Genomic DNA, 17,008 nt, shown 5'->3' with positions numbered 1-17,008 from the left:
GGCACTAGATTTTGAAGTAAACTTCCAATTGAACATTGATTTTAACCACAATTTCTTTCTGTCTGTTCTTTTCTGTTTTTTATTCATCCCAACTTCACTCTCACCATTTTGTGTCGTTCTTGTTGGCTGCCTTCTGACATGATTTCATTTGAATCTTAATTAATTTCATTTCATTACATAACCCCATAACTGGAATGACTTTTACAATTGAATCTTTTCCTCAATGCCTTAAACCCTTGATTGGCTAATGACCCATACTATTGACTTGGCTTTGGTTTTGGTTGTGTTTTCGCCGTTTGTCTGCTTCTTTTTCTTTTGTCATAATGTTCATGACGCTTCAGTACCATTGACCCATCCCCAGCTCACCTCACCCAACCCATTTGACTCCCTGCCCGCAGGAAAAGATCCCTGACTGATCCTATTCCTTTCCTCTCCTCCTCCTCCTCCTCCCCCCAGGTGCTTGCCTCCCTACCTCCCTGCCCCTCCCCTGCCCCCCGCAGTAACCCTATTCCTCTCCCCCAGAGCTACGAGCCGGATGAGCTAACCGAGGAGATGGCCCACCTCGAGGGCCTGATGAAGGACCTAAACGCCATCACAACAGCGCCATGAGCAGAGTCGCGCACACACAAACACGAGCACACACAGTTTACGCCTTTCATTCACGCGGGAAGAAATAAGAGTACATGCAGGAAAACACACTCTAAATTAAATACACACCTAAATAAATAACTTGGGAGACAGAGGCTCATGGACACAAAACGGCTTCTTACAGATATGGAACTCTCATATGCCCTGCAGTTATAAAAACACCAGACTGATACTTACAGTACAAACTTTTTGGCTTACCTTACTCAGTCTCAGGAAGGAGAAGGCTGTGAGAGGGAAGAAGAGTGAGACACTTCACCTTTTTATGAAGAAACATTCTCAAGAGACGATTAACATTGGTCGCTTTCAACCGGAAGATTGTGAATTTTTCCTCAGCAAAAAAATCAATGGGTTTTGTGGTGTGCGAGAGGAGGCCACACGAGACAAGACGCCATTTGTTCAACAGCAACTCGAAATGAGAAAGTCTAAAAATATGCTGGTATTGATGTTGGTGCTCAAACAGCACACTCTACACACAGTGTTTGTTTTATTCGTGTCATTTATTTGTGCATTTTGTATATCTATTGGGCCGTTTCAGTGAAGTGAACATTGGATATCAGTTCCCTATACAAGCCTAGAGTATCCATAAATGTGGTCATTTTTAAGCTGATTTTATTTTTACCCCCTCCCCTTTTTTGTCATATATTGTGCCATGACTTTTAATTTTTTATGTATTATATTTTACACACATATCCTTATAGACATGTACATATGTTTTTTTAACTGCCTCATTCTTTTTATGTTTCCCATTGTGTCGTTATTTGGGATAAAAGTGGGATGCGATCAAGCCTTGATGCTCACTTTTTCTTATCGGCAGCGGAAAAGATGCCCATGTTTCTACCGTACATTTTGAATGCCATCCTGCGTTCTTCTCTGGCATTGTGTTCCCCATGTACATTTGAAATGTTTTTGTTTGTCGTGGGAGCTCCGTTTAAAAAGCCTTACCAACGCATTTGTACGTTGGACTTTCTAGATTACTCAACTCGTCAAGGATGATGCTCTGAGTTATACTGTGACACCCGGTATAGCGCTGTTCCCACCCGTCTAAAGGTGACAGTTTATGACATTTTGTAAGACTTTACAGTATATCCACACAGGACTGGGGGACCCTGTTCTTAGCAGTGTTGAACCCAAACACCTCACATTGCAGCTAGTCAATCAATCATCTGCAACAAAACAGCAATCTGTTGTGTGAGAAGTTCTATAAAATGTGTGTCTTGCTTCCAAAAGCCAATATTTGGTTTCAGAAGTCTGTATTTTGCTGAACCAGGTTTTTCTGCACAATGGAGTGTTTGTTGTTTTCTCTGTTTGCTTCAAGAAACACAACAGCATATCTCTTTTTTTTGTCATGTCTTGTATGATGCAAAAATGTTGGCCTTTTGAATTGGACTCCCCATATTTTTTTTTACATTGTAGTTTTTGTATGAAGAAAAAAAAAGCTTGTTCTGTACACAATTCCAGTGTAAAGAGGAAAAGATTAAAGTATGTTCATGTAAGAAACTAGTTTTTCATCTACCCTCTTACCCAAAGAAATTTGTCATTTGCAATCATAGTTATTTGCTCTACTTTTGTGAATATCATGTTTCTCATAAATGTACATCTTCATGAATGTCAGTATAACTGTAAGAGATTTTAACTATGGATACAAAAGGAACGTTTGGAAGAAAAATAAAAAATAAAAAAAATGGGTTGATTGAAATCGGAGGGGGTGGGGGAGGACCGGACTCCATTTGGGAAATAATCTATTAAGTTGTAAACAGTCAAACCTGTATTGCACTTTTTCACAATTTTTGAAAAGTACATTTCTTACATATCTTGTGTTTAAATATCAAGCTGTTTGTGTAACGTAGTGTCCTAGGTTAGCAGCAGGCAGCTGGTCTTGTTTTATGTTATTTTTATTTTTATTTTTGCTTCAGAGATGATATGAAATTGAGCAGTGGATCATTTACTGTGCTGCTGATGAGGAATTATGTTGCTTGTTTATGTACAGAGCTCTCTTTGCTTTATGTAGAAACATTCTGTGGCTTTTTAAAAAATGTTCAAAAAGTTTTGGAGAAAAAAAATGAGATTTTTTTTATCGGTGCTCCTATACATTGTGTATACAAACTATTATGAATACTAACAAAGCTTGTGTTTCCATTTGTCTTCTTTTTCATGGGATATAGTGAGTTTTTCTTCAAATTAATTAAAGAGATGAACATGTCATGGTAATCAGACATGAACTGTTCAGCATAGGGTGCTGCCACACTATCAAAAGAGCCGCGCACGATTTCGGCTGCACAGTGCACACAGCTTCAAAACCGGGTTTTTAGACAGCTGGTGGATGGAAAAGAAGCTCCACTTCCGCGGACGACTTGCGCGACGGCCAGATTCCCGGAAGCGCTCTCCTCCACGTCAATCGTCCGCTTAGGTGGAGCTTAATTCCCATCCACCAGCTGACTAAAAACCAGCTGCGCACACACCGTCACAGCTTCTTCTGTCCGCGGCGCAAAACTGTTTTGCGCTTAGGTCTGGAAAGGGCTATAGAACAGCAACAGGCCTTGCAGTAACATTGTCTTTGACCTTGAGCAGGACACTTGACCCGTAATTGCTCCCGGTGAGCAGATTGGTGCATTGCATGGTTGTGCCCACCATCAGTGTTTGAATGTAATGTACATTGTAAACCACATTGGAGACTATACACTATACGATAAATGTACTGTACCACTGACATTCCAAAAATGCAATACGTCCCGATGTGTAGATCCATAAACCCGATTTGTAGAAGGACTGTCCCAAGTGTGTATGAAATGAATGTATGAGACCTTTCAAAACTAATTTATATGGTGTGAATTGTGAAACACAGGTAAAGTAAACTTAAGTTAGTTGTACCAGAGGATTGTTAATGAATTGTAGATTCAAAGTCACAAGGAAGACGGTGGAAGGAAGCTTGTTGGCCACATTTCAAAGAACCAAAAGCCTTTAGGTAAGTTGACCTGTCCTGTCCTGTTGTGCTTGCTTTGACTTAATCACAAGAAACCGGCGTAGCCTACTAACCAGAACAATGAGAGGTTGTGTAGGACTTCAATAATGAGACATTTTGACACGCGCTAATGAGACACTCTTACATTAGTGTTTACATTAGGTTCCATCCTGGAGGGTAATCTTTCCGGTGAAAAATGGCCACCAACGTAATCAAAAAAGTCAACCAAAGAACAAGATTCCTTTACAGGATCTCCTCACTGGTCAACAAAAACACCTTGAAGACCTTAACAGGAGCCCTCGTACAAGGTTTCTTTGACTATGCATGCACCTCCTGGTACCACAGCACCTCAAAGGCCCTTAAAACTAGGCTCCAGACTTCCCAAAACAAACTGGTCAGGCTCCTACTTGGCCTCACCCCCCGAACCGACCTCACCCCTGCCCACTTTGACAGGCTGTAATGGTTTAGGGTCGACGACAGAGTACAGCATCTTGCAATGGGTCTGGTCCACAAGATTCGATACACCACCAAGATACCCATGTACCTGTCTAGATACTTCCTTAATGTTAACGAAGTCCACACCCACAACACCAGAGGGAGTGCAACGAACCATGTACAAGTACAACCCAGATTCGGCACAAACAAGGGACTAAATTATTTTCACTCCTATGCCACCAAAATGTGGAATGCCCTACCAACAGTCATTAAGACATGCGAATCCCTTGACTCCTTCAAAACCGCTCTCAAAGGGTAGGCCTACCTACGGACGGCTGCAATTCGAAACTGACCCCCGTCAAATCTGAATTTCCCACCACCGCCCACCCTTTTTCCCCCTCACTCACTCACTGTATATGTTTCTTTCCCCTTTTTACCTCCTTTATGAATGATGAATTCCTGTTCTGTTCTTTGACTACCGGTAGAAGTGTCTATTTGTACGTCTCTAAATGTTTTGATGCATTGAACAAGGTGGACCCTCTTGTAAACAAGTGTAATGCTTAATTGGGTCGTCCACTCACAGTTAACAGTCTTTGTATTGAGTTTGTGCTTGAAATGTACTGTAATTCTGCAAACTGTTAATAAATATTTCAATCAATCAATCAAACTGAGATAAACAGAGGGGGGCGGTAATGCAACTATACGGATGCCAACCGCCATAACACTACAAAGAAGAAGTACTCCGTTTGCTCTCACTACTACCACTTCCGTCCATTCCTCACAACAAGGAAGATGGCGGCCAGCTCAGATCGTAACCCCCCTCCTTTCCCTGCAACAGAGGATCAAGAAGCAGGAGATGGAGATAGTGACGAGGGAGCGGATGTCTTTGTTGGCAGTGTATGTATCCAACTCATTCAAGTGTGTGTGGACTGGAAGTATTGTAACGTCATGCTGGTGATGAGCGAGGAAGTTGACATGAACTATTGAACTTGTTAACTGACCCAATTCGACTGACCCCGGAATTCACATCACCAGAGGCAGACTGAAATGGCTCTTAAATCAAATGTTTGTTTTTACTTTCGTAACATAACAAAATAAGCTTTAGTGTCATAACGGTGCGCTAATGTTGTCGCCACTTTTACATCACAATTAAAGCATAAAACTCCCCCCTTCCCCCGCAATGGTTTCACAAGTAGGCTACTATATCTAATTGGGCGGTATGTGGAACTTGAACTTCTGCTAATGTTCCGTTAGCCCTTGACTGATAACTATAGTTGATCCCACCCATTGCACCTACACCATCCTCTTATCTATATAGCATATCCATTTCAGCTGAAATGGATATGCTTGTAATGTCCTGTTAATTTAATTCTAAAGGTGTATAGGTATTTCTAGTGACAATCTTTTTTTATTATTATTATTAGTAAACGGTATTCCGTATACATTTTTAGGTGTGGTGTCAGTTAAATCCAATCAGAGAGAGTGCCATTTATCAGCTTAAAGTTTATAGTGTTCCAGTTCCAATTTTGACTGAATTTATTTGTCATTTCAATTTAATTTGTTTATCCTGTATTCTTTGTGTTTTCTCCTGATTGAATAAAAGCGGTATAATGAACTGAAACTGTATTTTCTGCTTACTAAAGAGCTGGAGAGCTAAAGAGAGACTAAAAACGAGTACTATCAGAATATAGAGCTATTTCACTTATTTTGAAAATCCTTTTTTTACTTCACCTTTTAAAATCATTTAGGTACATGCTCAAAAGATGTGCAAATGGATTTAGCTACATTTGTACACCTGATAAATGAACACTTGATTTGATGTTGTCAAATACAAGTAGGCCTATTAGAGGTTCTAATGTCAGCGTATTATGTAGATTCCGGTTATGAGGCACGATTCCTGGTCTGATAACTCGCTAATGGAGCATTACGGCCTTTATTGTCCTCTAACAAATAGACCAACCATGTGGCTATCCAGCCAGATGCTTCAAGTGAGGAGCGTCCAGATCTGTTCGGTGAAGAGGACGTCGGCAGCACAGCACCAAACCTCAGCTCCAATGGGCTTCACTGTGACGACGATCTGTTTGGAGGTATTGAAACTCCCCTCCATTTCATCTCACAGCACATTGCCCTTGATATGCTTTTTCTTTTCGTAATTGAATTCTTATCTGCATATTATTATCCTGTCTAAAGGGGGTCCATACTGTCTCCGACCACCGAACATTTCGTCGGAAAGATCAGACTTTAATTTCTTCTCCGAAGTAGAGTTCGGCGAGTCACAACATCTGGAAGTGCAGCTTTCAGAACAAAAATTCGGAGGAATGCGTTTCAGAAGTTGCGAGTGACGTCATGTTGTAGTTGTATGGACTGCCCTTAAGCCTGAGGTTGAAGAAATAATACTTTTTCCTTGTAACTTAGAAGCACCTGTGGAGCAGCTGACCACAGAGGAACCCATTAGTGCATCCTCCACTGCACCTAGACCTGCCTCTTTGCTAACTACCAGCACAGCAGCATTGCAGCCTAAGTCTCTCGAGCAGGTACAGGGCACGGCTTAAGACTGAGGCAGTGAGCCTAATCATGTTGCCGTTTCATTCACTCACTAGCACAGCTTGGTCGACAAGCAATTAATTAATTAAATCTGGTGTAATGTTTGGTTAGAGGAAGACCTGCGTACTCTTGTCTTGGCACACTGTAGTACATTATACACTACTGAACAAAACTGATTCCATATCCATCTGCAACATACTTATTTTATTGCCATCAAGAAGGTTTTATTTGTAATTAGCGTATTGCCATATATATATATATGTTCTTTTGCAGTTGGAGGAGTCGGAGGCCAAGGATAGTTTTGACTTGGATATTGCTGTCACCAACCCAGAGAAAGTTGGTCAGTATTATTTTCTATACTCGAGGAAGTTTATTCATTGTATGCCTTTGCCTTCATTCACTGTTAAAACTAAATTGAATTTCTGTCATAATGCACGTAACTGTAAAATGTTTTTGTTGGTATTATTGCAAGCATCCAACAAATTAGCTGAATATTTCTTTACTCATCTTGGTCACTTGCCAATGTAATCTTTCCATGCAGGGGATGGCATGAATGCATTCTTGGCATACAAAGTATCCACTCGGGTATGCATGGAAATTCCAATATATCTATCTACATTCCCTGTCACAGTATTTAACTGCAAAATCCATTAAACTTATTTTATTAGGATGTCTATTTCCCTGTGATTTACATAATTCATTTCCTTTAGAATATTAAAACGTTTAACACTCAACACTATTTCTTTCTGGCCCATTGCCCGACCAGACGTCTTTGCCAATGTTCAGGAATAAGACCTTTTCAGTAAGGAGGCGTTTCAGTGACTTCCTGGGCTTGTACGAGAAGCTGTCCGTCAAGCATTCGCTGAATGGCTGTGTCATTCCACCACCGCCCGAGAAGAGTGTTATGGGTGGGTTGTATTGTCCTCCTGTTATGTTATTCAGTTTTAACCAAACAAGCTTGTTCATCTGTTGAATTTGAGTTTGTTCACTGTTGTATTTTACTTGGTTCAAACAGGAATGACCAAAGTGAAAGTTGGAAAGGACGACTCTTCATCAGTGGAGTTTGTGGAGAGAAGAAGAGCGGCTCTTGAGAGGTTAGGGTGCTGCTCTTATTTGCTTAATGTCGGGTCCAAATTATCCACTTAAACGGCAGCATCCATATTCCGGGGGGACATTAGCCCAAAATAGATGATCTACATACAAGCTCAAATCATCGCAACGTGATGTGTTGTGAGCTTGCAGATCGGCTATTTTTGGCAAAGAGAGAAAAAGCAGTCCATGTACACTTGTACAGGGTCAAATCAGGTCCAGTTTATGAAGTCTAGAGGGTTTAAGTGGTTAAACTTAAAGCTTTAGGGCTACAACTATAGATTTTTTTGTGATTACATCATTTTGAGTTAGACCATAAAAATACTCTTTGGTAATTAAGTAAATCAGCTAATGCTGTCCCTCTGCCCTAAGGGCCGATTCATACTCCTATTTTAGAGCCGAATAAAAGTTGGTTCGGCCTATTGTAGAGCCTACAATGTGACGTCATTTGAGGTTCGGGGGGGCAGGTACCGTCCTAAAGTCCGAGCCGAAATCATTTCGGCACTACAGCGCCGAAACAGCGGTAAAATAGGAGTATGAATCCGCCCTAACTCTACACATATAAACTACTATAGCTACTATTGGGGACCGGTGACAGTGGTATGGCCTCCAAAAGCATCACAGTTATCCCTGTGGATTGATGGACAGTGTTGCTATGAATGGAAATGATGGTTATACACATGTTGCTATGATTTACAGGTATCTTCAGAGAGTGGTGTCGCATCCATCACTCCTGCAAGACCCTGATGTCCGTGAGTTCTTGGAGAGGGATGAGGTACAACACTTTGTACCACTATTCATAAATGCCCATACTGTAGTTATGGGATTTTTATAAACAAACCCATGTCAACAGGCTCAAAGCAAACTGAAAGCATGTTCTGTTAATAATGGATTAAAACACACATCACAAAGCGTTGTGAGCTTGTAGATCAGCTATTTTTATGTATTTATATAATTGTGTGTGTGTGTGTGTGTGTGTGTGTGTGTGTGTGTGTGTGTGTGTGTGTGTGTGTGTGTGTGTGTGTGTGTGTGTGTGTGTGTGTGTGTGTGTGTGTGTGTGTGTGTGTGTGTGTGTGTGTGTGTGTGTGTGTGTGTGTGTGTGTGTGTGTGTGTGTGTGTGTGTGTGTGTGTGTGTGTGTGTGTGTGTGTGTGTGTGCGTGCGTGCGTGCGTGCGTGCGTGCGTGCGTGCGTGCGTGCTTGTGTTTCAGCTACCCAGAGCAGTGAACACCCAAGCACTGAGTGGCGCAGGCTTCATGAAGATGATCAACAAGGCATCGGATGCTGTCAACAAGATGACTATCAAAATTAATGAGTCTGACACTGTAAGGGGGTTTTAAAATTACATTAATATGTATTCAGTTTGCTGTAATCCACTGTGACCATTGAAATAAGGTAATTAAGATAAATGAAGTAGCTCATGTAGCAGCTACAACCGTACAGTATGTATATTCATGTCGTTGGCTTGGTGATAGCCTGTACAACACCAAGAGTTCTGTCAAGCCAGCGAATATAACACTTCCGGGTTGTGAGCTGACGAATATAAGGGCTTCAGAATAAGACCTTGTAAATAATGTTTTTTTTTATACATTTATAAAATAAAAAAAGCAGTTTATGATGCGTCTTTAAATGGCGTATACTAGTGTACTTATATTAAAATGGCTATTGATTCCCATTAAATTGGGCACTTTGCACATGTTCCTACCATACTGTACGTGTGGCGAACTAAAGCAAAAGAGGGTGCTGTTTCTCTTTTTATTTGCCGATGGATTCTGAGATTGCCTATTATAGGCAATTATTATAGTGGTTTTATTATAGTGGTTTTCAACCAGTGGTCGAGGGGCCACCAGTGGTCCTTGAGGGGGTTCCAGTTAGTCCCCAGCTAAATGATAGAGTTGGTAATCAAATGGACCCTTTATATATAGATCTTATGGGTCCATTTGGTATCATTTTACAGCACTCTCAAGAGTTAAAGATCTATAAGGGTCCATTTGGTTACCAACTCTATCGTTTAGCTGGGGGCTACCTGGAACCCATTTTCAACTCATTTTCATATCATTTGTCCTCACTAAGGCTCATGCTAATGCTTCTATATACTCTGTCTGTGTCTCATTGGGTTGTAGACACTTCAGAAACACGCCTAAGATATTACATTTACATTTTTATTTTTATTAACGCAAGAACAATGGCTTCCATTTTAGTATGCCAACTTTCCAGAGAGCCTGCTGCAGTTTCTATTAACTTTGATTCCCCATTGATGATGTCGCTGGTAGGCAGGTTTCTAAACTGTCCACAGACCTCTGAGACAAATATTAGGCAAATATGGTACCCATATTATAATGAGGACCAATTATATGAAGATGGGTTGAAAATCGGTGAAGTTGTCCTTAGACATTTGCTCCAATACTAAGTATTGGATATTGAAGAAGATATTTTCTTTTGACTTTAATACCCTCTGAAGTACTCCCTTGGAAAATAAATGTGTGTACAAGTTATTAATGCTCTGCTCTCAGTATAGAACTCGTAAAGTTAAAACAAAATTTCCCATCAGGTAAAGGTTTCAGAACGAGCCATCAAATTGATAATTGACTACTTGTTTGTTTGATATGAACTTGTGATATTGGTCCTTTGTTACCCAGTTGTTTATGTGAGATTCTACCACTACAAATTATACAAATGACAGTTCTATGAAAAGTGACTTTTCTTTTTATAAAACAAAAAAACCAAACAATTATATAAATGTACTATTAAACAACCTTAAACATCCCCTTGTTACTGTGTCCCAGTGGTTTGAGGACAGGCTCCAGGAGGTGGAGAATGAGGAACAGCAACTGAGGAAGCTCCATGCCATGGTAGATTCCCTGGTCAATCACAGGAAAGGTGAGTTCCACGTATCACATACTGTACCAAGACTTTATTTGCCCTGAGAGTGATGAAAGGACAGAGCGAGTGATGGTTCATAATCCTTTGGGCAGGCTGATGGCTAAATACAAACGGATAGCTGACCGCAAAAGTGCCAATGTGCACAGAACTGTAACCGAGAGAGCTACAGTGCAATATGTCAAACATGGCCAAATGAAATGCTATTTAGTATTTTCTGATTCTTCATGGCATAATAAGGCTATGATAAACAAATTATTGTCTGTGTATTTGTAGTTGAATTCCTGTGCGATAATCTATTTACCGCATATAGTATCCGTCCTTTAATTCTATGAAGTCTTTCTGACTTATCTTACTGCATACATGCATTACAGTATATACTGTATTGTCGGGAGTAATAAAAATAACTAAAGGAACTAAAACGAAACATTTAAATGATGGCAAAACAAAAGAAAATGGTCAGTGCTGAGCTGTACTTAGGTATGCTCTTCGGCCCCTATGGGCCATAAGGCATCGATAATGTTTCAGCTCCTATCACAGTCTTTGGCAATAACATACGTGTATTTTGTACCCCACTCACTCACTCATACACTCATTCACTCATTTTCTCTAGATCTGTGTGGGAACACAGCAGTATTTGCCAAAAGCATGGCCATGTTGGGCAACTCGGAGGACAACAGTGCTTTATCACGGGCCCTGTCTCAGCTGGCAGAGGTGGAGGACAAGATGGAACAGCTGCACCAGGATCAGGCAGCCAATGACTTCTTTATACTTGCTGAGCTGTTGGCTGACTACATCCGCTTGATGACTGCAGTCAGGGTATGCTCGCTCACACTTGATCGAAGGTTGGCCTAGTGGTCCTGACGCATACCACATATAGGCGCATGCCTGACAGCATGTCGCGGTTTCAAGTCCCGATCCCAACGACCTTTGCCGCATCTCTCTCCACTGTATCCTATCAATAAAGGCAGAAAAGCCCCAAAATATCTTTAAAAAAAAGTGGGCCTAGCTCTGGTCCATAGCCTTAAGGACTTCTCCTTACGGCTATGTTACTCTCGACTTCCTGCACATGCATGAAATGCAACGATTTCGCTACTCCCCAAACTCACACAAAGACGGTTTTGTGGTGTCGAAAGCCTACTTTCCCTTAGTGGACGCACAGGAAGGAAAAATCTGGTGAATGGGGTTTGTCTATTGACAAGATCTGTAGAGGGCGCAATTAAGGAGAATACACAGATTTTATTTTCAGACCTATGCCTAATGTTGTTGAAAATGTCATCAGCGACTCCAGAATCTCTCTAGAGGAAATTTGATTGCCTGAAGGTCATGGCCTCAGGTTTCATCATGTCATACTTTGCAAAGAATCTCAGGGTAACATATTGGTCTAACTGGCACCACATGGCACTGGAGCACAATTATTTTCTTTTATGCGTGTGCGTGTGCATGTAAACGCATGTGGATGGTTCAGAATAATAAATTAAAGGATTATGAAACGGATAGATGACCAGACTCGGAAACTGTGTGCGTGCGTACAAGCAAGTGTAAACACATGTGGATGGGTCAGAATACATTTAAATTACTCCAGTCCTGGCCTCCTTGCATTGGCTTCCTGTTGCTTTTAGGGTTCCTTTCAAGGTCCTGGTACTCTCACATACAGTATAATTAGAGCTCTGCATGGTCAACCAACCACCAGCATATATCATGTACTTACTTAGTAAATCAACTGTAGCCATTATTAATTGTATTAGCCACAGCTGTTTTTATTCTGTTATGTTATGTTTATTTATTTGTCATTTCATGGTCGGACATCCAGTGATGTAATGTAAATAGGTTTTCAATGTAATTACTCCCGGGACCCAGGGGTGGTCTTTTAGATGGGTCCCAGAGACATTTTATGAGTCCTACTGACAATGACTACAGTACTGATTACAGTATTGCATCCCAGGACCCTCAGAGGGTGACATGATTGCGTCCTTTAGTGAAGAAAGTAGTCCGCACACAGACTTTGCTCCTCCAGTAGTGTTTTATTGTATTTAAAACACCATAAGTTAAGACACAACGTTTCGGCCGTGAACGGCCTTCATCAGGTGATTGCGTCCTTTCTCAATTTAGTTAGTCTAAGGATGCTGGGTGCAGGCTATTTGCATCACTGGACATCAAAATCTTTTCACATATCACAACTTTGTAGTTTTTACAGTGTATTAGCATGAATGCTATGATGTGTTATGAGTATGACACGTGTGTCCATAGGGTTGTTTTGATCAACGCATGCGGGCATGGCAGCGCTGGCAGGAGGCTCAAGGCACACTCCAGAAGAAGAGGGAGGTGGAGGCAAAGCTGCTGTGGGCCAACAAGCCGGACAAACTGCACCAAGCCAAAGACGAGATCACTGAGGTAGGCTACTGTAACACTTCACTGGATCATTAAAGGTACTGCAGATGTATTGAATGTAGGCAGTAACCGCAGTTATACTCTGTGTATAATATTCTGATTATTTCTCCCTTATTGATCTAATTGATCCACAATAACCCTAGCCTGACACTCAGTCTGAATTTTGAATCGCCAGAACGTTTTCTTTAATGGGCGTAGCTAGAAATTCAGGGCTGGAGCCAGGCAACCATAGCCCTTGAAAGACTAGTTTTGGTTTTAAATAAACATTAACTATTGGCTATAAATGGAGGTGGGGTTGTAATTTTCTCTGGGTTGGGACTGGGACCATTTCAAAACTTCTCCCTCTTCTTGTCTTCGATGTCCTCAGTGGGAAGCAAGAGTGACTCAGTACGAGAGGGATTTTGACAGGATTGGGGTGACTGTACGCAAGGAAGTACTTAGGTTTGAGGTACGTACTGTTATGGACTTTTACATTGAAAATGCCACTTGTATGGGTTTTACATTGGTGAAGAACACAAAACAACCTTGTTTACCTTTCAGAGTGAAAAAGCCAAGGACTTCAAGGGCCAGATAGTGAGATATTTGGAATCAATGCTACAGTCCCAGCAACGGGTAATATGTTTCTGTGATCTGATATTGTAATACAGGGCCTGTGAGACTGTGCGAGTCAGACTTCAGTGCTTATTCCAACCTGAAAAAGTTAATTCTACTACATGGCACAACAAAATATAGGATAAAACATAAAAAATATTCTGTGGTCAGGTTTCTAATGTCCACGGGCCATTACTGTCTCTACATCTAAGCACAGCAGCACCAGATCTAGCCACTAGTAATAAGGTGATTCTGAAATGTAGAGGATTGTACAAAAGTATTGGCATGACCATGTACTTAAAGCAGTTGGTACTTAAAGTACCAACTGCTCTGGGCGTTTTGGTGTAGAGCACATCAAAGCCTTCTACAAAGATGATTTTAAAATGGCAATGGTAACAACTGAGGAGGTACTTAAAAAACGGAGTGCCCTCCAACCCCACAAGGCCACTTGCCCATGACAATATTCCCTCCAAATTTCTCAGAGACAGCCATTTCCATAGCTCCAATCATCACCCACATAGTAAACCTCCATCAAACAGGGACAGGTCACCCACAGGAGCCCTCGTACAAGGTTTCTTTGACTATGCATGCACCTCTTGGTACCACAGCACCTCAAGGGCCCTTAAAACAAGGCTCCAGACCTCCCAAAACAAACTGGTCAGTCTCCTACTTGGCCTCACCCCCCGAACCCACCTCACCCCTGCCCACTTTGACAGGCTGGAATGGCTTAGGGTCGACGACGGAGTACAGCATCTTGCAATGGGTCTGGTCCACAAGATTCGGTACACCACCAAGATACCCATTTACCTGTCTAAATACTTCCTTAATGTTAACGAAGTCCACACCCACAACACCAGAGGGAGTGCAACAAACCATGTACAACCCAGATTCACAAACAAGGGACTAAATTATTTTCGCTCCTATGCCACCAAAATTTGGAACTCCCTACCAACAGTCATTGAGACATGTGAATCCCTTGACTCCTTCAAAACTGCTCTCAAAGGGCACCTACGGACGGCTGCAATTCGAAACTGGCCCCCGTAAAATCTGAACCCCCCCCCCCGCTTTTCCCCTTACTGTATATGTTTCTTTTCCCTTTTTACCTCTTTTATGATGAATTCCTGTTCTGTTCTTTGACTATATAGAAGTGTCTATTTGTACGTCTCTAAATGTTTTGATGAATTGAACATGGTGGACCCTCTTGTAAACAAGTGTAATGCTTAATTGGGTCGTCCACTCACAGTTAACAGTCTTTGTATTTAGTTTGTGCTTGAAATGTACTGTAATTCTGCAAACTGTTAATAAATATTTCAATCAATCAAAAACCAAATGTTTTCAAAAATACAATATTTTGAAAATGGCAGATCTACTGTACAAGTTCACAGTGCATAACATCGCGACAAATTGTAAGCTTGTAGACCGCTTTACATGTTTAATATTTAAAATGATATATACTTTAAAATGTTAGTTATTCATTCAGAGCATCATATTATTACTTGAATAATAAAATGAGTCAATATTTCCAAAACATCACCATCGTCATCAGTGCAGATGCAAAAATGTATTTTATGGTGCACAAATAAGTATTTCTTATTTAATCAAGCAATCTTAATTTGTCATATGCAGACAAAGTGTTCTTTGTGCATAATGAGGCTTCATTAACTTACTTCTCTAAATCTAACTTTGTTACAGATTGTAAAGTTTTGGGAGGCGTTCCTGCCAGAAGCAAAGGCAATAGCTTAACAAAGATTGAGACTTTATACTAGTAAAGACCTTCAACTGCCTTTTTGTACATCCTGGCCAGGAATGGAGAGGACAATTGCCACACAGTTGAAACCTTCGTTCATCCACTAAATTTGTATTTTTTATCGTAGTACTTTTCCGGCTTTTTGATATATGTATGTGCTGCTGTACTTGAAAACATTTCATGTGCATACCTCTTTGTTTACCTTGTCTACATTACGATATAATGCAATGGTTCTCCAAGTGGGGTTCCGCGGACCTCCAGGGGTCCCTTGAAAGGGTTCCAGGGGGCTTAGCAAAATGAGTGGAGTGATATTTTTGAAATATTTCACATTAATTTGGGTGTCTTTGACATGACTTTGACAAAATGTTTGAGAACCACTGAGTTTCCTTGAAATGAAAAAGTTTGAGTACCACAGAAAGTATTAAGTCAGCTGAGATTTTGGCTAGTGTTTGTAAAAACCACTATCTCTGAGATAAATCTGTTTATTCTCAGATCAGTATATTTAAGTGTTAACATGAGTTACTGCCCTGAGGTAGTAATATTGTTTACAGTTGAAGATGAATTGATGTAAGTCATTCCAGTTTTAACAAGTGATAATATCTATTATCTTAATGTTTTGGTGCACTACAATGCATTGTACAGTTGGGAGAGGCAGCATAATATTGATGGCAGAGCTTAATTTTCATTGTTAGTTTACTACTACAGTTTACTAGTGCATATTTATAAGCCTGTCATAGCTGCATGAAATGATAAAGGAGGTGAAGATTATAGTGAGCGCACATTGATGTTGAAATTTAATTACTAATATATTGATGTAAAATTTGTCTGAAATACCGTTAATCTGAATGGAATCTCTTTCCCCACCAGTATAGTATACCGGTATGTGAATAGATTTTTGTCTAGAGGGCTGCAGGCCATACATTGATCAATCACTAAATAGTGATGAGGCCCAACAGAACTGATTTTGAACCATTTGGTACATCGTTTACTGACCTAAACAGTACTAGAATTAAATAATGTAGCCTACCATCATTGTCAAATGTTACCAGCACATTATTTTGAGTAAATGGTTTATAGTAAGTACAATTGCATTTTGACACGCAATTGATAAATGCCCATATTTTTTGTCCAACATTTGTATCTAGTTTTCTGTCTTGTCATATATTTCCATAAGAATGTGCTTTATTTTTGTAACCACTGTCTGTTGCAGCGACTTCCTGAATTTGCTCTACTGGTATATGTAAAGAATAAATATTATTGGTTAAACTTTGATTTCTTTCTATCATGACTATGATTTATGGTGACTTTATTTATTCAGACTTTTTCAGCCATATTATCAAAACATTGGCACGTTGGCACTTTAAGTTAAGTTGGTTGCAGTAAAAGTGTGTGTGTGTGTGTGTGTGTGTGTGTGTGTTTGTAGCGTACCAGTGGGACACTGACTGTTTGTTATGGGACTGTGTGTGTGTGCCTTTAAGGTCAAGCTGTGCCTGGGGCGAATTCAGTTCCGGGATTGGCCGGAAGCGGGAAGTCTAGCGTGTTGTTGTTGTTAGCATCATTAGCATGCTAACAGATCGCTAGCATAAAGTTCGAGAGGGAGTTCACTGTTGTTCATTAAAGTCAAATTATTAAGAAGGTTGTCGTGTCTTCTGGGGAAGCGAACCCTACCAGTCATTACAATTATATATATATATATATATATATATATATTATATATATATATAATA

At 40.5% G+C, this 17,008-nt stretch overlaps 2 protein-coding genes across 6 annotated transcripts in view; both read left to right on the top strand.

The window, feature by feature from the left end:
* neo1a (neogenin 1a) overlaps positions 1–2,771 on the top strand; it is a 193,068-nt gene extending 190,297 nt beyond the window's left edge. For 2 of the 4 annotated variants that reach the window (XM_083759839.1, XM_083759837.1), the window contains exon 28: positions 457–2,771. In XM_083759839.1, the coding sequence (XP_083615965.1) occupies positions 457–609 (153 nt within the window). In that variant the 3' untranslated portion in view covers positions 610–2,771. Of the gene's footprint in view, positions 1–341 lie in introns of all 4 variants that reach the window. The other 2 variants (XM_083759838.1, XM_083759840.1) reach the window with 2 other exon arrangements.
* Positions 2,772–4,834: 2,063 nt separating this feature from the next.
* snx1b (sorting nexin 1b) lies at positions 4,835–16,553 on the top strand (the record flags this gene model as incomplete). Of its 2 annotated transcripts, none has more annotated exons than XM_083759423.1 (15): positions 4,835–4,939; positions 6,018–6,129; positions 6,458–6,576; positions 6,860–6,926; positions 7,128–7,171; positions 7,353–7,494; positions 7,602–7,680; positions 8,375–8,450; positions 8,884–8,997; positions 10,459–10,552; positions 11,166–11,371; positions 12,803–12,946; positions 13,311–13,391; positions 13,484–13,555; positions 15,227–16,553. In XM_083759423.1, the coding sequence occupies 15 exons, from the start codon at positions 4,835–4,837 to the stop codon at positions 15,275–15,277; spliced, it is 1,506 nt and encodes a 501-aa protein (XP_083615549.1). In that variant the 3' UTR covers positions 15,278–16,553. The 2 variants fall into 2 exon arrangements, with proteins under 2 accessions (XP_083615549.1, XP_083615548.1); XM_083759422.1 differs by having other exon boundaries at positions 5,997–6,129.
* Between the last annotated feature and the right edge of the window lie 455 nt (positions 16,554–17,008).

This window comes from Protomyctophum parallelum (assembly GCF_964188405.1).
Source record: "Protomyctophum parallelum genome assembly, chromosome: 2".
NCBI classification, from domain to species: domain Eukaryota; kingdom Metazoa; phylum Chordata; class Actinopteri; order Myctophiformes; family Myctophidae; genus Protomyctophum; species Protomyctophum parallelum.
The sequence above is the reverse complement of the archived record's forward strand: the minus strand, read 5'-3'. Positions and strand labels throughout refer to the sequence as shown.